The 22096-nt window shown below is 40.4% G+C and overlaps 1 protein-coding gene across 1 annotated transcript in view; it reads left to right on the top strand.

Annotated features, from left to right (window-relative positions):
- Positions 1 to 22096, top strand: part of LOC146813810 (exportin-5-like) — a 1013804-nt gene that overhangs the window by 762205 nt on the left and 229503 nt on the right. The window contains exon 25 of the mRNA XM_085610267.1: positions 3732 to 3826. Within this exon, the coding sequence (XP_085466393.1) occupies positions 3732 to 3826 (95 nt within the window). The remainder of the gene's footprint in view (positions 1 to 3731; positions 3827 to 22096) is intronic.

The raw sequence follows: 22096 nt of genomic DNA, 5'->3' as shown, positions 1-22096 counted from the left end.
GGCATACAGCATCCAAACAGACTAGGTTTTAAAGTGTGAAATAGGTAAATAGGGCCTTTTGTGGTTAAGACCCCAGACTACCTACAGAAACTGTGTTCCTGTTACACCATGACAGGCCAACAGTTTAATAGTAATACATTATTATAAGTGATATTGTTATTAATATCATCATCTAACAAGCCAACCCATTACACTCCATCCTTGAAGGCGCTCAAAGGATCAACTTGATATGGGAAAGATTTGTAATCCAACATGCGACCTTTGTACAGCCACTTGAAGACAGGAGAAGTGGATCCCTACTCCACTGCATCACTGGATCCCAAGTGCCGCCTCCATTTTCTGAGTTTTTCCGATATCCACGATCATCACCACTTCTGCCATCACAACAAGAATGTACATCTTGAACAAGATGCATGGAATATTTATATATGTATGATGTGTGTGTGTGTGTGTGTGTGTGTGTGTGTATACACAAACACACACACCACCCATTCTACTGTCTCCTCCAGAGAAGATGCTTGCATCCTTTCTTCATGGTGCATCATATATACGCAGTTGGACGCACAGATGATTTTGGATTCTTAAGCAGTGGACGCTTGAAAGACTTTCGAACGAGTGTCGCTAAGAACATAATCAAGACATCGTATGTTTATTAACAAGTATCTTTATATGTAATTGCAGGTATAGGAATATATCTGAATTCTATATTGAATATGTGATTAACTGTCAGACACAAATATTTATTTTTCATTTTGTATATACTTGCGTGTCCACACAGTGATAAGTTCTATTTTTAATATTATATATGGTGAGCAGTTAAAATATATTTGTGCCACACCCGTAAATATAAATGTGGCCCAATAAAACCTATTTAATAGGATACTAATATACCCACGTTTACACATTTATTAGTACACTGCAGAGGACTGTGCCACCTCCAAAGTACAGCTTACTGATTTGGAAAAATACCTAGCTGTTTCCATACTAAAATCAGTTTGCTACAGAAAATAAGAACCATAGTTACAAGATCTGGTTATTGTGACTGTCATTTATTTAGCTCCTTGTTTTCTGGTTCTTTAAATACCTTTGTTTAGAAGTATTGCAGATGGTAAAAAACAAGGCATAAAGTACATATGCAGATTTACACTGATAATATATAGTATATATGCAGATGCGCCCAGTGTAAAATGCTATGTATTACTGTTGTTGAGTGCGAAGGGTGACTCGTTATGCCCTGCCTCTCCCTTGTTAATAGCAATAGATAGCATATTATGCTTTTTCACATCTGCATACATAGTTTGTTTTTCGTGTTTGTCCTGCGTACTTCCTTTATCAAAAGCTTTTTAACCAAGAGTGATATATTTATTATTGTTGTTGACTCATGAATTACGAAATGCAAATCCCTCCCCTCCCTCAACAATGTGAGTAATAGCATATCACTGCACACCTGCATATAGGGTTTATGCCATGCTGTTCCTCCCTCTGTTAGCTTATACACATGTACCAGACTATAAACATAGGTATTTAAGCAGAGCCATAGCTCAGTCACATTCCATAGGCCCATAGTGTGAGCAGGAGGTATCCAAGACCATGATCCTGATGAAGACGTTCTGCTGTGGTACTGGGGTCATATGGGATTTGACCTTTGTACTGTAGTGATTAGTGTTGGGCATTGGCATAAATATATTTACTTCCGCTGAACATAAATATATTTATGTCATGCAGTGAAACACATATGGGAACTAAGGTGATCTAGATTAACTGTTCTAACAAATATACATATATTACTACAGTGCAAAGATCACCACAATACAGAGAAACTGACATGAGTAAAACTCTATTACCTGCTTCCCTTCTTCTGACTTGGATAGTCGGCTGCAATGTGATTGTAACCTATCGCACAAATTCTATCCCTTGCATCCTGATTTCGATGAAATATCTTTATAAAATAAATATACATGAAAATATGCCACATACATTCACACATAGTTGTTTTAGTATGTGCTAAGCTTTTTAGATACATGTATAATTTATTTGCTTTATATTTTCAAGTACTTATCTTCTGTCTCTTACAACAGGTGTTGGAGTGTGTATATCTCTCTCTCTATGTATATATATATATATATATATATATATATATATATATATATATATATATATATATATATATACCATATATCATTTACATATAACATATAAAATATATTATATGTGAAGGATATATATAGCAAACATAATTTTTATTTTATCTGTGGAATACCAGTGTAAGAAAATTCACTGACCGGAAGCTAAGTTCCCAGAAGAAGGACTGAGCACTTGAAATGCTATCCATCGCCTTCAGGAAAAACAGCTGGGTACATTCATTAACTCGCTGACTGCTGCACTTTGAAAAAATTTCAAATAGTTATCTGAAAACTGCAACCTTTTGCTAACGTCTTTGCACCATCTTCAAAGAGAGAATAGCTATTGCCACTTTGGTATTTTGTTGAATAAAGTACTGCCAAAAAGTACATTTTAAGGATATTCCAGTCCCTCGGAGTTCTGTGCATGTGTAAAACGTTGAGGCGCTGAGTCAGAATTTATGACTACGGGAAGTAGTACTATATTAGTGCTATTTTATATACTCTTTTATGGCTCTGTGAATCTGTCTCGATGTTCAGGCAGCAGAAGTGCAGAGAGTGCACAGTCCTTTCTATTTGCATTAATTGTATTGGATATGACCTGAATATTCCAAGCTTTAGATGTTTTGGAGCCAGTAAACATACATCTGTAAGCTTACTACAGGAGTATTGTTCTACCTACTGTTACATACCTTTGTAAGTTGACCCCATTTAGTGTTTTTTTTTATTGTGCAGGACACTCCTGTAATATCCATATTATGTACATTTGCACGTGTACACTGTAGCCTATAATTTGTGACATATAATCTATAACTTATATAATTTTTTGCATATATGTGCAATAATGTATTGCATTTGTAGTTGATTTGCATGTTCTTTTAGAATTGATTTTTTTTTTTAGTTTGTGTTTTCATGTTGATAATTGCTGTCAGCCATGAATTACTCTAACTAAAAGGTTATAGGAGTTACCATCTCTGAGCATGTTATTTATCTGGTTAGATAAAAGATAGTTTAAAAAAAAAAAAAACATTGGAAGGGTTTCTTACCCAAAGAAAAGTCATACTTTTACACCTGTAGACCCACTCTTATGCTTGAGTTTAAATGTACAGCTTTAGGGAATTTAATGTCCTATCACAGATGTGAAAAACGTTTTTCACCCTTTTCCAAAATGGCTTGGGATCAGAGAGGAGTTTGTGAAAGCCAACAAACTCATGAGTTCTGTGTGTTCACAAATCCTCAAAGCAAACCACACTTTGATCTTCCTACTCATTGCTTGGGATTTACTACTACGTAAGTATTCTCAGAAGTGTTGTACAATTCTGCAGTAGTAAAAGTGTTTGTCAGGTATTCTCCAGTGGATACCTGAAATACGTAAATGGAGACATTTTGGTCTGTAAGCATAGGTTTGGGGCTGTAAATGGCTTTGTAAATGTGGATGATAGTGTTCACTTCAACACTTAAAGTAAAGGACACACATGAAACATTTGAGGCAGAACATTTTGTTTTCTACGTTGTTCAAATTAGCAGTTTAGTTCTCTTAAATACATTTCTTGCCCTTCTGTCCTCACTATGATGTCTTTGACATCTTGATCTTTTCTGTCTTTCTCACAGTGAGGACAACATTGAGGATGAAAACCCAGAGTCCCCAGAATATCAAGCCGAAAAGCAAGTAAGGATACTGACCCGAGACGTCATGAAATTCATCAGTAAGTTTCAAGATCATCCCCCCTCCACACCGTTGGAGCAAAGGTGCATTCGTACAACCGCTTACGTTTGCAAACTTTGTTCTTTCATTACTCTGAAAAGTTTCTATATTAGTAGCTAGGTAGAGTGATCATGTGTATGTTGCTTATATCAAATGTATGTCGGAAACAGCATTTTGCCCATGCATGCTAGCATTATCTGCAATCCTTTCTTTACTGTGTTCACACATGCTTTTGATTCCTATAGTAATCTACCCTTTTATGTACGTAACTGACACGCCTCACAATATTTCTACAGGTGCCTAGTTATAATAAACATTTTGTAGCCCAGAGTTTGGAGCTGTACCAACTTTTAAGTATGAGCCCTGGTGAAGGCCTGCAAGTAGAACAGGGGTTACGACGATCATACTGGTCCTTTTGGGCATTGTAGTGCCAATTGAACTTCACACTGTACATCCTAGAGCTAGATCAAAATGAATGATTTGTCAAGGAAAATCATTCTCTAGATTATGATGGATACCACTGCTGACCTGTATAATCTGGTCTGCCAAGGAGTGCTGAATTCCAAATCCTGTTTCCTGGAGGCAGTTCAGTTTATGATTGGGACTTGCTGCAGGCAGAATGCTGCTATGGAGGCCAATTGCAGTGCATGCGAAAGCTATAGTTGGAGTACGGACTACCTTCCGGCATTTTATGCCAACAGTAAAGTGTTCGTCAGACAGGGTATACCCAGATGTGGGTCTCTTGCTCACTTTGTCACTGGATTCAAGCTAGCCTGGCTGATGAGGGGTGTTACCCCGAAACGGTCCAAGGATGCTTGTTTCCTGTCCAGGGATGACCTGGCATGGCAGTTTGGGCTGGACTGTTCCCATGAGGCACAGGGTCCAGACTGATTTGCATATAGCTGGGTCTGAACTGGGGTGGTGAAGTGAGCTAAAGAATGATGATGGAGTCAACCCAGATCTATGACTGGGGGTGAGTGTCTGAAAAGTTTCGGCGCTCTGTCCATCATCTCCTTGTGTTTGCTTTGTTCGCCCCCATTTGGTTTAGCTCCAGATCTTTTACTCCAGCAAAGCCATCCTTCTTAAATAGCTATGTCTCATTTGGCATCACACTAGTGTTCAAAACATATTTATGCCACTCTAACCGATGCACAAGCTTTTAAACAGATATAGAGCACTGAAGAATTAGAAAGGCAAGCTTGCATATGTTGGCTGCCAACGTTCCTTTGTGTCCAGGAGCCGAAACTCTAATCTACTCTGCCAGTTTAAAATGTCTGGTGCACCCTCTGGCACAACTCCTTGAGCAGTATCAGGTGCCCCTCAATGTCCGAATACTCCAGCAGTATCCAAATACTCTTTCTACAGGGAAACATCAACCAAGAAATCTCATGCTTAAATCTTGCTTTATATTGCATAAAAAAGAGATTCTTCTATTTGAATGAAGATAAAGCTAAGATCCTACAGCTGGGTGATGCAGAATCTAACTATTCACCCATAAAGTTGGCTGCCAATTTTACGGTACTATTCAACCCACAAATATGGGACCTCGCAGTTCCCTTTGATGCTGAGCTCTTCTTTATTTCTGAAGTTAAACTGGTGGTCTGGAAAGGGGGAGGGGGGCCTCAGTGTCTCATTTACATTTTTCATAAAGTATTTTCTTCTAGGTATGAAACCAGAGGACTGATGAAGTTGTGCTTAGACTTATTACCGGAGGCGAAGGCTTCAAAATTAAGTTGATGGAGAATGTTTAAGGGTGTGTGACCTCATTAAACTAGCTTCAAACTCTCCATTGACTCCTGGCTAATACCAGGATAATTTTCCAAATCTTCTGCACCCGGCATTAGGACCAAGACCCGAAAACCATACTGTTTTAGCACTTCTACAGTTGAATTTCTTACATTCTGAAACTAAACACACTGCAGTTTGCAAAACTTCTAAATGAATAAATATATAAATAAATACACCATTATGGTTTCATACTGCTGGGAAGCAACTGGGTCTCACTGACTAGAGTTGCAATTTGACTGAAGGCCCACGCCAGACTAGTGGCAAGGTTTAGTCAAGTGCTGGAGACCAGTTAATTAAGCTCCCACTGCACAGGCCACTTGCTATGGCTCACCTGCAGATCATCTGCTTCACCTGATTATCCACGCCCATTTGTCATTCTCTACTTTCTCTTGCGAGCCATTTCTGAAATAACCAACTTGATAAATGAGTACCTTGGTGTCTGGGGTGATTTACCCAAAAACACACTAACCTGGATTTGGTGACATTAAAATAATTGCACCATCATTTCCTTTTTGCCCCGGCAATGCTACGGGAAAAGTAACCAGGAAAACAGTGCTCCTTGTTTTAGAGGATTCTGCTATGTATTCTTGGCACCTCCTGGGTATGAGAACGTAAGCAGCATTAGTCATTGCTTGGGTCAGTTGTGGATGAGGGAGATGTGGCAGGGGCTGTCCTTCTGGATCGCTACGCTGTGGACCACACAGTATTGAGCCAGAGCCTGACTGAGACTGGTAGCTAGCTTACTTCTTAGAAAATAGCATCCCTGACATAAGATCGTTTGCAAAAATATCCTGATACTAACATATTGTGTGTCCTTATAATGATAAAAAAAATAGCGAAAAAATATTGTTTCACGCTAATATTGTTAAAAAAGTACAAAAATATTGATGTTCGAGGCATATGAGCTGCAGATTGTACACTTTTGCATAGATCGCCATCTGGTGATGGGCACTGATGTCTGCATGTTGTTTTTGTCTTCGAAGAAGTGTTGTAGTCACGAGACCGGTGACTCCTCCTTCAGTGGACAATGCACATGGGCATGGGCTCCATCGTTGGATTGTTTTTTCCGCCATCGGGTTCGGATGTGACTTGCTGCGCTCCGGGTCGGTGTCGTTATCGAACCCCCTTTCGACGCGCAATCACACTTAACCGACGGTATTGTATCGATCGCGTGCCTTCGACGCGCACCCTCGACATCTTTCCAATAAACTTCGACGGCTGCGGACTTCGATGCAGGCCTTTGGGCCTACCCACGCCGGTGAAGACAGAAATGTCCACAGTGTGGTGCTAAGTTCCCACACTCGGACCTCCATCCTGTTTGCAATCTGTGCCTCTCTCCAGAATATCGAGAGGACGATTGTGAGGCTTGTCTCTCCTTCAAATCCAAGAAGATCATCCGGGATCGTCTAGCTCGACGCCACAAGATGTCCTGAGGCACAGCTTCCATCCAGGTCTCGATAGCCTTCTGGAGCCAGAACAGGAAGAACAGGTCCCAGACTCCGAAGCAGACGTCTCTGACGCTGAAGATGACTTCACCCCGGCTCAAAGGGACGTTCGTACCGAGACTCTCGCCCCACCCAAGCCCATACCAATGGCTCCGGTGACACCTTCGCCCTCGGGCTCAGGTCCACACCGTACGATGACTTTGAGCACCCCGCCTCCGGGCCGGGCACCAAAGGACAAAGAAAAGCCTTTCGGCTCGAGCCAACCACCCAGTACCGAAAAGCCATCTTCGGCACCGAAAGCTCAGTCGTCCGAGTTGCCGCGCCCTCCTTCTCCGGCACCGGAAAAACATTTGGCACCGAAATCCACAAAAGATCCCTCGGCACCGAAGCAGCCGGAGAAAACCTCGGCCCCGAATCACGCAGAGAAGACTTCGGCACCCAAGCACACAGAAAAGACTTTGGCACCAAAACCTTCAGAGCCGAAAACATTAAAGGACAAAACTCCTATAAATAAGCCTCATAAACAAACTCCTCCGGAGCCAAAACAACCTGCACCAAAGGCCTCGGAACCAGGGAAAGCTTCTGTACCGGACACTGTCCCTAAACAGCCGAGAACAGTTTCCAAGGAGAAATCTTCAGCGCCGAAGAGATTTTCTTTCCTGATCCGAAACAGACTACCATCTTAATCCACTCTAAGGCTGGTCATATAGTCACCAAGCTACCTACAAAGAGGAAACCAGAACATTTGCCACATGCTCCTGTTCCTCCAAAGAAATTACACATAGCTACTAATACTTCACCACCGGTTAACCCTAATTTACTCATTTCTCCAGCACATTCTCCACAACCAGAGGATAGTGACGATTCACAAGGGGATGGGCAAGAAGACGAAGATATAGTGCCATTAGACACTGAGGATCCTGATGATCCACCACAGGATCTAGACCCATGGCATGACTATAATACTGATCCTGATCTAACTAATGATCCGGATTTCTACCCCTAACCATCTCCGCCAGATGACAATGTGGATTTTGCCCAGCTAATCAATAGGGCCGTCACATACCACAAGGTCAAATTACATTCAGATCCTGTAGAAGAGAATTTTCTGCTGGAAACTTTTGACCAACCACAAAAATCTACTCATGTCTTACCCATGTTAAAAGGCCTTCTTAGACCCGCTCCAGAATACATAAGAAATACAAAGCAGCTCCCACTGATCCTATATACATCAATGGTCAACTTCCCTTAGATTCACTGGTTGTAGACAATGCACGCAGGAGGGCAAACTCTCAGAGGTCGGGTGACACACCACCTCCTGATAAAGAATCTAAATTATTCGACGCGTCAGGTAAACGTATGGCGTCCCAAGCTGCAAACTCATGGAAAATAGCTAACACACAAGCCCTTCTAGCAAGATACGATAGGGCCCACTATGATGAGCTGGAAAAGCTCATTCAGCACCTACCTCAAGAATATAAGAACAAAGCCAATGACCTCATACAGGCAGGCAAACTAATAACCAATACATCCATCAAATGTGCGCTCGACGCAGCAGACACTGCGTCCCGTGCAATAAATACCAGTGTTTTGCTACACAGACACACCTGGCTTAGGGTTTCTGGGTTTAAACAAGAGGTACAAAATACCATCCTTAACCTTTTGATCAGGAGCACCTCTTTGGCCCTGCAGTGGACAAATCTTTAGAAAAGATTAAAAAGGACACGGAGACTGCGAAGTCTATGGGAGCCCTACAGTCACCATCTGCAAGAGGCTCCTTCGTCGCTCTTTCTATGGAGCAGGTTCCAAAACAAATATGCCAGAACACCCGTCCTCATCCTATAAAAGTCCAAACCAGAGCTCCTTTTCCAGGGAATACAATAGAGGAGGTAACAGAGGTAACAACAACAAGGGTAGAGGCAGGGGTAACAACACCAGCAACTCCCCTAATAACAAAAGTGACTTCCCTGCGCTTATACCCCCCCCCCCCCCCTCACAGTTCCTGCCTGTCTGGAATTCCATCACAACAGACAAGTGGGTAAGACCGCTTATCCAGTATGGTTATTGCCTGGAACTCACTTCTAGGCCTCCCTACATTCCTCCCAAACAGTGTCCAATGTCATCAGAACACCAAACGCTCCTCAAATAGGAGGTTTTAGCAAGATTATAAAAACATGCAATAGAACCAGTTCCTGTGCCTCATCAGGGCATAGGGGTCTATTCCCTCTATTTTCTAATCCCAAAAAAGAACGTCTCTCTCAGGCCAATACTGGACCTCAGACCTCATCTTTTACATTCTATCAGACCACTTCCACATGGTCACTTTACAACAAGTGCTTCCACTACTACAACAAGGCGACTTTCTCTCCACTCTAGATCTGAAGAACACCTACTTCCACATTCCCGTTCACAGGAAATAGCTCAGGTTTGTGGTAGATGGTCAACACTACCAGTTCAAAGTTTTCCCATTCGGAGTCACCACGGCACCCAGAGTTTTCACCAAGTGCCTCGTAGTGGTTGCAGCCCATCTGAGAAGACAACAAATTCATGTCTTCCCTTATCTGGACGATTGGTTCATAAAAGCATAGTCCCACAACAGCTGTGTTCAACACACACTCTGTACAATACAGTTGCTTCACAGTCTGGGATTCACAATAAATCTGTGCAAATCCCATCTCCAACCGTCCAGGATACGACAATATCTAGGAGCTACAGTAAATACTTGCATAGCACCAATCCAGTCAGGATAAGTGCTATACAAACCCTAGTTCAAAAGGTTTCAGCCACAACACTCACTATCAGCAAGAGTGTTCATACAGCTAATAGGAATGATGGCCTCTTGCATTTTTCTTGTTCCTCATGCAAGATTACAAATGCATCCAGTACAAGAGTGTCTAGCACGTCAGTGGAACCAGGCTCAAGCTCAGCTAACAGATCTGGTGTTGGTGGACGACTGCACCCATCGCTCTCTGCAGTGGTGGACCACACAAAACCTTTCCAAAGGGCGGTCGTTCCTTGAGCCAGTCCCACAGATAGTGCAAACAGATGCATCGCTCACTGGCTGGGGAGCACATCTTTAAACCTATACCGTTCAAGGTGTATGGACCCCCCAACAAAAACAGTTTCACATCAACTACCTGGAATTGTTAGCAATCTTCCTAGCGTTGAAGTCTAACTGCACCAGTTAGGGAAAGCTGTCCTAATCCGTACAGACATGACAGCAATGTATTACATACAAAAGCAAGGGGGGGGACACACACTCTCCAGTTATCCCACCTGGCGCAGAGCATCTGGAGATGGGCCATTCCACAGAAGATATACCTCCTGGCAGAACACCTACCAGGGGTGCACAATCTGTTTGCGTATCTGGTCAGCCATCAGGCACAACAGATCCATGAATGAAAACTTCATCCTCAAGTACTTCCTCCATTCTTTCACATGTGGGGACACCCAGAAATAGATATGTTTGCCACACACCAAAACGCAAAATGACCAAGCTTCGCATCCAGGTATCCACACCCATTGTTCAAAGGCAATCCGCTATGGATGAATTGGTCAGGCAAATTTGCTTACGCTTTTCCACCTCTCGCTCTCATTCCATTACTGGTGAGGAAACCAACAACATTCCCTAACAAATGATCATAGTTGCTCCAACATGGGCAAGGCAACCATGGTTCACAACTCTGTTGGAAATATCAGTAGTACCACATCAAAGGCTTCTCACTCAGAACCATGGAGAGATAAGGCACCCATATCCCAATCAGCTCAACCTTGCGATCTGGCTCCTGAAATCTTAGAGTTTGGCTACCTTAATCTCCCGCCAGACTGTATGAACATTATCAAAGAAGCTAGAAGCCCTACCACAAGGAAATGCTATGCAGCAAAATGAAAAAGATTCATCATTTATTGCTCACACAACAATATCAACCCACTAGATGCTTTCCATACAGAACCTTAGCTGTTACTTCTTGCATTTACAACAATGTAACCTAGTGTATACATCTATAAGGTTACATCTAGCTGCCATAGCGGCCTACCTACAAAACAGACATTTCTTTGTTTAGGGTTCCCGCTATCAAAGCTTTTATGGAAGGGCTTAAAAGAATAATTCCACCAAGAGCTCCATCCTCTCCGGTGTGGAATCTCAATGTAGTCCTTACCATACTAATGGGTCCTTCTTTTGAACCTCTCCCCAAATGTGAACTGCAGTTCCTCACTTGGAAAGTAGCCTTTTTAGTCGCTATCACATCTCTCAGAAGAGTGAGTGAACTCCAGGCATTAACCATAAAAGAACCATTTTTACAAATCCATCATAACAAAGTGGTTCTTAGAACAAACCCAAAGTTTTTACCCAAAGTAGTATCTGCCTTCCATCTGAACCAGTCTGTTGAACTACCAGTATTCTTCCCTCAACCAGACTCAGTCTGAACCAGTCTGTTGAACTACCAGTATTCTTCCCTCAACCAGACTCAGTGGCAGAAAGAGTTCTACACACCTTAGATGTCAAAAGAGCGTTACTTTACTACAATGAAAGAACAAAATCCTTTAGTAAAACCAAACAATTTTTCTTGGCTTCCTCCCCACCTCATAAGGGCAATCCTATATCCAAAACAGGAATTGTAAGGTGGATTGTAAAATGCATACAAATATGTTACCTTAAAGCCAAACTAACATTAACCATTCCCCCTAGAGCTCATTCTATATGCAAATTAGGGGCTTCTATGGCATTCTTGGGGAACATTCCCTTAGATGGCATATGTAAGGCAGCAACTTGGGCCACACCACACACCTTCACAAAACACTATTGTGTAGATGTGCAGGCAAAACAACAAGCTAGTGTGGGCCAGGCTGTATTAAAAACACTATTTCAAACTACTGCAACAGATACAGGTAGCCACCGCTAAGGAGGAAACTGCTGTATAGTCTATGCAAAAGTGTACAATCTGCAGCTCATATGCCTCGAACGGAAAATGCTACTTACCAGTATGCATCTGTTCTTGGCATGTAGAGCTGCAGAGTTGTACACGCCCACCCGCCTCCCCGGATACCTCTATCTGTTCCAGTATTATCTTATTTAGCTACATCACGCATTGACCTCTTTCTACTTCTTACTACTCCATCTAACCCTAAGTGGCAAAAACAATCTAACGATGGAGCCGATGCCCATGCGCATTGTCCACCGTAGGAGGAGTCACCGGTCTCGTGACTACAACACTTCTTCGAAGACAAAAACAACATGCAGACATCCGAGCCAAACACCAGATGGCGATCTATGCAAAAGTGTACAACTCTGCAGCTCTACATGCCAAGAACAGATGCATACTGGTAAGTAGCATTTTCCTTTCATTATATACAGTATAAAATAGTAAATCCAAACTATTTTAACATAAACCATTAAAATTATGTAAAATACATAATTTTTAATATTTAAAAAATATATATTAATATAAAAGCACACAAACATATATATTTGTATGAAACAATTTCCCGACTCTTCCCACTTCCCAGCCGGTAAAGAGAGAAGAGAGAGTCACGGACACCAAATTCTTCGTGGCAGAAATCAGGTCTTTATTTCTCGTTCACAGCTCTGACGCGTTTCGGATAACAAAGTATCCTTGTTCACATGCGGAAACGCAGTCCGCCTACTGTTTTTATACCAATGTTTTTTTGTGTGTTGTTCTTTTGAAAATGGTGCTCCCGTGTCATGTGATAATGAACATAGAAAACATACTTATAGCGCTATGTATTCTTTCTTTGTTTATATTTCTTAATGTTTGGAAATATAAAAAATCATATATTTTTGGTTGCCACATTTTTGTTTTTAAATAATTATTTTTCCCAATTCAAAAGATTTTGGCACAAATATAAATATAAATGCATGATACATTGCAAATCATTTTACAAGTAAACCTAATTGTTTTCATCATGTTTTGATGTAAAAGAAAAGGACAATTCCTATATCATCTATTGGCTATGTTGTATCTTTTTTTTCATAATAACACTTATAATAAATATGATAATGATTACATATGCATTAAAGTTCACAATGAATTATAAGAACAATGATGCAATTACTTATAAAATCATCTAAAAATTAGATTCATAAATATTGGTGCACTTATCAATAAAATTTGTACATATTCTGACCTCAATGATTCTTGTGCAAACTAAGCAATAAGTAAACAATTAGATAGCACCCATATCTACTTGTATGTTGTGCTTGAAAGTGCAAAGCGCTGTGGTTAAAGTGCCAAAATTGTGTGCAAATGGTGCAGGTTATTTATCCATTTAAAAATAAGTGTATCGGAAATTAAAAACCGGGAAGGGGGATTATCAGCTGAGGATAATTAGGTTAATCACTGACGTATATTATAACTGTGGGATGCATTATAAAAAGTTATGGAGATCTTCAGTATTATTTAACCCGTTAGGATGTTTGCTGTCAAGTTCTATGATCATTTTTTACTCCAATTGCTGTAAAGATCTTTCTCGGTTTCCCCCTCTAGGGGGATTGGGGATGGCTGCAATTACAAAGTATTTTAGGCATTTAAGGTCATTTCGATGCACTGCTTTAAAGTGTCATGCTACCGGGTACGCCGTGTCGTTGTTGACAATTGCACGCAGATGTTGTAGGATTCTGACATGCACCTGCAACTTTGTACTACCTACATATTTGAGGCCGCAGGTGCATGTCAGAACATACACGGCGTACTCGGATTTGCAGTTGTAACTGCCCTTAATCTTGTATTCTGTGGGGCTAAAAGGGGTCATGTATTTGGTAGTGGTTTCTCCAAATCTACATGCTCGACATGTGTGTGTGTGTGTGTATGTATATATATATATATATATATATTCACTTAAAAAACCATAGGTTTCACACATGTTATAGTTAGGTGGATATTTCACTCGTAAAAAACCAATGAAATTCCCCCGTTATAGTTAGTTCAGATAACTATAACTCGCGCGCCCGCAATCCTCTGCTCATGACGTCACATATTACATCACTCATGACATGGTCAGTGGCATCACTCATGACATCACTGATGACATCATCCTTGTGATAGAGTGACGGTCGCGCGAGTTATAGTTATCTGAACTAACTATAACGGGGGAATTTCATTGGTTTTTTACGAGTGAAATATCCACCTAACTATAACATGTGTGAAACCTATGGTTTTTTAAGTGAATTTGCAAGGTTTTTTAAATGCTAATTCCTAACTATAACGTGTGTGAAACCTATGGTTTTTTCAGTGAATTTGTACGTTTTTTTAAATGCTAAGTTATGTATGTATTATTATTTTTTTTATATATTTATTTTACAATAAACTAAGTATTATAAATATTTTTTTTTTTTTAGTTTTTCACCAGTTTTTTTTTGTACTTTTCTGTCCTTCTTTGACCCCCTTACAAATGTTAGGGGGTCTGTAACTCTCCTCATTGCCCCCTTTCCTTGTTTTCTCTGTTTTTTTTCTGAGTGAAACACACAAAATGGCGGCCGCCGCTTCCTGGTTTCGGCCGATTCGAATGTTTACTAAGATCTATGGGCCAATCAGAATCTCCTTTGCGCACGCCATGTTTCTTCCGTACGCTTACCGTAAGCTTACCGTACGCGTACCCCGTGATTTTTTTTAAAAATCAATAAATGTTTGTTTTGTACTTTACAGTCCTTCTTTGACCCCCTCACAAATGTAAGGGGGTCTGTAACTCTCCTCATTGCCCCCTTTTCTTGTTTTCACTCTTTTTTTTTCAGAGTGAAACACAGAAAATGGCGGCCGCCGCTTCCTGGTTTCGGCCGATTCGAATGTTTACTAAGATCTAAGAGCCAATCAGAATCGCGCTCGCGCACGCCACCGTACGCTTACCGTAAGCGTACGGTAAGCGTACCGTAAGCGGGCTCAGATATATATATTGATTTAAAGGCTATTTTCTCAGAATCTACTGAACAGATTTACACCAAACCTACAAAAGGCACTTCCTTGACCTAGGGACTACCTCTCTGCCAAATTTTGAGTAATTCTGTTCAGCCGTTCGGGCTGTAGCTCGTTCTAAAGGTCCTATGGAAAAATGCATGGGAAAAACGCGTTTTGGGACCCCCCTTTTATCTCAGCCCCCGCTTGACGGATCCCCCCGAGACTTTCAGGGTAGGAGCGGAGCGTAGCGCCCCACCTATTTTGAGAAATTCGCGAGGATTCGTCGACCGGCGCCAAAGTTATTCAAAATAGAATGTTGAGGTTTTCCTATGGAAACGTGGTCCTAACTATAACTACCTACTGGCGACCGCCAGTAGGTAATATATATATATATATATATATATATATATATATATATATACATTTTATATATATATGTATAATTTAGCACTAATAAAAAATAGAATTAAGTTTATATTAAATTATTGTAATTATCTTTTCAATATCCTATTGTAAAAGGCATATATATGTAAATAAATGAAACATAAAAATATTAAAACACAATTACAAAACATTAACCTAAATTAATAAATAAATTAAATATGAAAAACTATCAAACAAAGTATTAAACATTACAGAAATTAAAAAGAAATCTGTATATAAACAAATGATATCAAATTAAATAATACAAATATATATATTTATTGGCAATTTAAAAAATAAGTATTTAAATAAGAACATACAAAATACACTATTCCCATTCTAGTATGTGCAACATTAGGGAAAGGGATGGAAATTCAAAGAGGTAAAATTACTATTTTCTCCCTTCCCCCAGTCAGTCTGTCCAGCAGTAGGAAAAGCCTTGGACTTCGTAGTGGATACATTTTCTTTTTCAACTCCAGTGTATGCAACAGTAGGGAAAGCATTGGACTTCGTAGTGGTCAAATTTACTATCCCCACTCCAGTCTGTGCAACAGAAGGGAAAATGTTGGAATTCGGATGGGTAACATTTACTATTCACACCCCCGTCTGTGCAACAGTAGGGAATGTACTTCACTACAAACACATATTCTATTTTAACAACCCTATTAGTTGATCAGAAATATAAAACTATTAATATAAAATGTATATATATAAATTAAATACGCAAACAATTTACAAGATTATTAAACAGTTTAATTTATAATTTTGAATTATAAAAACATTATTTATCCAATTATTTCCTACACTATACTCCCACAAACCTGTCAGCCCACACTTAAAATATAACTAAAATAAAGAAGTATAACACAATTAACATATTTAATGATCAATTAAATAATTAATAAAAATTATTGTTAGTTTTAGGTTAAATAACTCCCCACCCTATGCCCTTACAAACACAATAACCCACACCTAATGCTTATTGTAAAATAATATATAATTACTTAACAAATTACATAATTGATAAATTAAATAATTACACAAATTAATTTTAATGAATAATTAACTGCCCATCACATACCCCTACAAATTCAACAACCTGCACCTAAAAGAAAACTTTCAAAACATATTTGCACAATTTACATAATTAACAATCAATTAAAAAATTAATAAATTAATATTTCATGATTAATCAAGGACTTAATTTCCAATCCAAATGCCTACACCTAGCAACCCGCAACGAAAATATGACTTTAAAAAATAATTTCACAATTTACATAATTATCCATTTAATTAATTAATACTTAATTAAAAATGTATAATTAATGAATTATACTTCCTTTCCCACCCTGTACCCCTACAACTTCACAACCCGCTACTTCACTATGAATTTCTATTGACAATTGGGGTGATGATGTGGCTGTTCGGGCTAGGGCGGTCGATCTCAAATCTGGGGAACCAGGTTCGAGTCTCTGCAATGACAGTCCGCATCCTGTGATTCTGGGCAAATCACTTAATCTCCCCGTGCCTAACAAAGAAATTCATGTGTTCTTGTGTAATGTAATTGGTGCTCATGTAAGTGCTCTGATACCCTCGGGTCAAGTTTGCGCTAAATAAAACGCCAGGAAAAAATATAATTAAGCAACTATATTTTTAACTATATTATTCACAACGATATTAAAAACACAGATGTTCTTGAAAACAATATTACTTAGCTTAAAAAGTCGACATTCTTGTCAACCATATTTCTGCATCACGATATTTGTGTCACGGTAGTAAAAACTCGATATTTGTGTATCAATATTTATAATTCTATATTTTGACTACCGAAAATAAGACCGTCCATTCCAAAATTGTTAAAGTTCTATGTGGATGCTACATGGTGCAATATAGTCACCTACGCTCATCAACATTTGTTCTTCCTCTTGCCAAGCTGATTAGAGTTTTGGTTGCTTTGCATTATTCTGACACTCTCCAATTAGATGTTAAGTTGAGTAAGCAGGCTCCTGGGTGCCTCTTGTACATCAGGGAATGTTTATGCCTGGCCACCATAACTGGATGTTACAATTCTTCTCTGTGCAAGTCTTTTATTAAATAGGCCTGAAAATGTGGACTTTATCAATTTGAACACAGTGACTAACTTTACTGTTGCTAAAGGAAACTCAAAGGAGGATCTGCCACTCAGTATCTAGGGGTCCCTTAGTTTGGAGTAGATGGATAGGCTTGTTGACCTCTCTGTGAATCCAACTCATTTTCTGTCCCCAAAGATACTTGCTAGCTCGAATGATCCCAGGAAATATATGGATTTTTACATCTGGCATCCCATGGATGGCTTCCTTATAGTCAACATCATTTGGGTCCATGGGACGTAGTGTGGAATGCAATATTTACAAATAAAACCGTGGTGGCATATAGAACAATAGGGGCATATTACTAGTAAGATTAAACATTAGTCGCTTGAATCATACTCCCTTTGTATGAATCACATAGGTGAGTATGGCTACATTGCGATTGATGTTGATGGTGTAGTGCAGTGCTTTTACTTCTTTGTCGACCTATTGCATACTATTTGTTTGTTGTGATGTTTGTGCTTTGAGATTTTAATCACAGGGCAGATTTGCTGAAGTGCAAACCAAATTGTAACTTTCTGCAAAGTTCTGCCTAATTAGTAAATGTCTTTAAACAATGTACACGCTGCATTCTTTTAAAAATTTTATTTTTAAAAAGAGTTTTATATAGCTCGATCTCGACCCGAAGATATCTGGTATCAGAGCACTATACATGAGCACCAGTTTCGTTACAGATGGGCACATTCATTTTTTGTCGGGCATGGGGAGATTAAGTGATTTGCCCAGAATCACAGGATGTTGAGCGTCGTTGTCGAGACTGGTTCCACAGCGTTGAGGTCGACCGCTCTAGCCTTAAGGCCATATCCTCTCACCAATGATTATGACTTCAAACTACATGTTGGTCCTGCTCTTGTGTGAACCACATAGCAGTGCCGAACCATGGAGACCATATGCGTCATTCTTCAAATTGCAAACTTGCATGATAAAATCTGTCTAAAGGAAATGCGCACTAAAGATATTGAGTAAAATAGACACACTCTTTCTCAAGGTGAAGGGTGTCCTAGTCCTTTTAAAATGAAAAAAAAAGGTTTCAAAGGGGCACTGTGGCCAGGGAGTGTGACGACTCGTTTAACCGATTGTGACAGCTTTTTGAAAATATGCTGTTTTCTACAGGCTCTTCTTTGGCTTGTCATGTCGATAGAGACTTTCTGCTGCTGTTACTAGCAGCTAGTAACCCTAGAGTGAATGTGACACTGGTAGTGCTGGAGAAAGGTGAGCGAAACCCTTTATCTCTGGATTGGATTGTAATATGCATGGCTCTCTTCCATCAGACCCTAAACGGCTGATCCATCTTCCCAAGATGGCAATCTGCAAGCTCTGGAACATGTGGAAGTAGCTATATTGGTAGTACTGGTTGATGGGATGGGCAGATATTCTCGTTGCAACTGTTTGCTTTAGACGAGCTGGGCTTTCTCATCCGCAGCAGTCCCCCCCCCCCCCCCCCCCATCCCCCTCCCCCAAAGATATCCCCCCCTTTACAATTTTCACTCATGGCCAGCACCTGTTGGGACATTTATTGTATATTGCTTCCTGTGAGATGAATGTGCAACAACCACCTATGTTATTCTTCTGCAGGAAACCTACTTAGTGGTTCCTGCTGATGCCTTTTTGTGAGTGGTGTGTGTTGGCGCATGAGCCATGTGTCTCTAGGTGTGGATGTGTATGGGAGCAAGTGTGTATTGTTGTATTTGTGCACATGACATAATTGAAAGCCATTTTGAGCCACATAGCACCAAAGTGGCCCTGTCAGTGGATGTACGGGCAACATGTAACACCTGTTGATGCATCCACACGAGATTGCCATATTGACCGGATCTTCTGTTCAGGTTTACAGGGCAGATCTGCATTTAACTTGGAAGGCAGCATCCTTCTGATGATCACCTTAGCACATAGCTTTATTCTTATATGAGCCATATACAGCTTTCCAGAAGAACACTGTGGTCATAAAGACACAACCTAGACACAAGGACGTAGTGAAATAGTTATTGCTAGAAACTCTGCCCATTAAGGCCTGTAGATTGGTTACCAAGATCTTTCTTTGTTTTTATAAATAAGCTTTTATAAAAATATTTGTGTATGTGTGATGTGTGTGTGTGTGTGTGTGTGTGTATATATATATGTCCGTGTTCGTCCTTCCAGAGTACGTGGTAGCAGTGGCGAAGTTCTCTTCATATATATATATATATATATATATATATGTGTGTGTGTGTGTATGTATATAGATATATATATTTATATATATTGGTAGCCACTCTGTAGTTAGGCTTACCAGAGGTAGGAATTACTCTAATTTTTCACATTTAATAACTGTCTGCCCATTTCGCAGATTTCCATGAAACTTTGCAGACTCATTCTCCATTCTACATTAGCAGATGATGCAAAGTTTCGTGGTGATTGGTCAAAGGGGATCCCAAAACACATTTTTCCACCAATGTATTTTCTTTAGACTTTTGTATCTTGCGTAGTGTGACAACAGTTGAACGAATTTACATGAAATTTGGCAGGATTAGACATGGTGGGTAAATGATCCTTTTGGGTACTACAGGTAAGTAGGGTAAGTATTGCGTAAGTTATAAGGCATTTTAACTTGGTGATATCTGCTGTTGTATTTTGCAGTATTTTAGTGAACTTTCGCAGTATTGTCTGGTATTTTGCAGAAGTACAGCGGTACATAGTGAATGCAAGTCATTATGTTATTAGCTAATGACTCATCACACAAAGAGAATTGGGGACCGGGAGCTATTTGGAAAAGAAAAAGGTCCAGTACCCGTGCTCCCAAAGAACAACGTGGTGTACACTGGGGGGGGGGGGGGGTAGCTGTTCCTAAGGTCTCAGGAAAGTAGCAACCAAACTTTGGTTGGCAGAGAGGAATGGTAACAAGTGGTCCGTCTCAAAGAGGTTGGGTTATAAATAGTGATGGGAGAATCCCTCCTTTTGGATATAGTGCCCTCGCACACCCTTGCGAGTGTCATGCTTCATCATCGGGCGTTGCTCCTCGTGGGGGTGGCGCTGCAGTCCCCCACGGGCCCCGCGAGAGGGCTCTTTAGCAGAGTTCTTTTAAGTTGAAATAGATGTGGATCCTGGAGCTCCTCTTAGAAACAAATAAAGAGGGCGGATGTGTTCTCAGAATTAGTGCAGGAGTGAATTAACTACACAAAAAATAGGTCAACATGTTTCACGCTCTGTGTTGGTCCATAAGGGATCCATAGGCGCTTTGTCAGGACCCTAAAGCAGGTGAAGTAAAAGAGAAAGGGACAGGTCTTGCGCAGATAGGGACTCTCAATGTTGGTTCCTATCCCCAATGCCTCATTAAGGAAATCTGGCTTCGTCGGCGCGCTCTCTGCGAGTGGCTGAGTTTATAAGCTCGCCTCTCCTAGGTAAACCACCTACCCCTCCGTAGCAGTGTGCCGGAATCTAAGACGCTCACACACCTTAAGACCGAGGTATTACAGGTTTACAGGACCTCCTTTTCCAGAGACCTGTCACTTAATCTTTTACTTCACCTGCTTTCTGGTCCAGATGAAGCTCCTATGGATCCCTTATGGACCAACAAAGAGCGCGAAACATGTTGACCTATTTTTGTGTAGTTAATTCACTCCTGCACTAATTCTAAGAGCAGCGGTTAGTTACACATCCGCTCTCTTTATTTGTTTCTAAGAGGAGCTCCAGGATCCACATCTATTTTAACTTACCACTCGGACCCACGAATAAACACAGGTTCTAGGTACCGTTTGGTAATTTTAATTCACCCACTCATTTACCTCCCCCGGCCCACACACCCACATGCACAACTGCGACGTCTCCTTTAACAGATCTCCGCTAAAGAGCCCTCTCGTGGGGCCCGTGGGGGACTGCAGCGCCACGAGGAGTAACGCCCGATGATGATGCATGACACTCGCAAGGGTGTGTGAGGGCACTATATCCAAAAGGAGGGATTCCCCCATCACTATTTATAACCCAACCCTCTTTGAGACTGACCACTTGTTACCATTCCTCTCTGCCAACCAAAGTTTGGTTGCTACTTTACTGAGACCTTAGGAACAGCTATCCCCCAATGTATACCACATTAACTAATGACTACCTTTACAAAAGTTAAAGGCAACCATGTTGTTTTTAGTTTCACTTTGCCTGTGTTCTATGTTATGTCTTTGGATCTGGTTAAGCAGTAGGTCTGATATTTTTCTCCTACCTATAACCACGTTAATTACAATGGTAATAGGTAAGGAAAAATAATTATAAGTTTCTATATATATATATATATATATCGAGCACGATCCAGCATAAATCCGTTAAACGAAAGAGCAGGAACGGACCACCACACAGCCAAGTATTCTTTTGAATTTCAGTGCTTTATTCCATATTTTCAGCCAGCATGACGCGTTTCGACCGGGAAACCCGGTCTTGATCACATGACATGCCCCGATCACCTACGTGTTTAAATACAGGTGTAATTGAACATTGGCCCCTCCCAGAAGTAAATAGGGACAACAGACTATGCTCTCAAGTCATTTTAGTTACATAGTCATTGTTATATGTACATCTCTAATCCAATATCTATATTTTGCAATTTGCAGGA

The sequence above is a fragment of the Triturus cristatus genome, chromosome 6, assembly GCF_964204655.1.
Source record: "Triturus cristatus chromosome 6, aTriCri1.1, whole genome shotgun sequence".
Classification (NCBI taxonomy): domain Eukaryota; kingdom Metazoa; phylum Chordata; class Amphibia; order Caudata; family Salamandridae; genus Triturus; species Triturus cristatus.
This window is presented reverse-complemented; position numbering and strand designations above follow the sequence as displayed.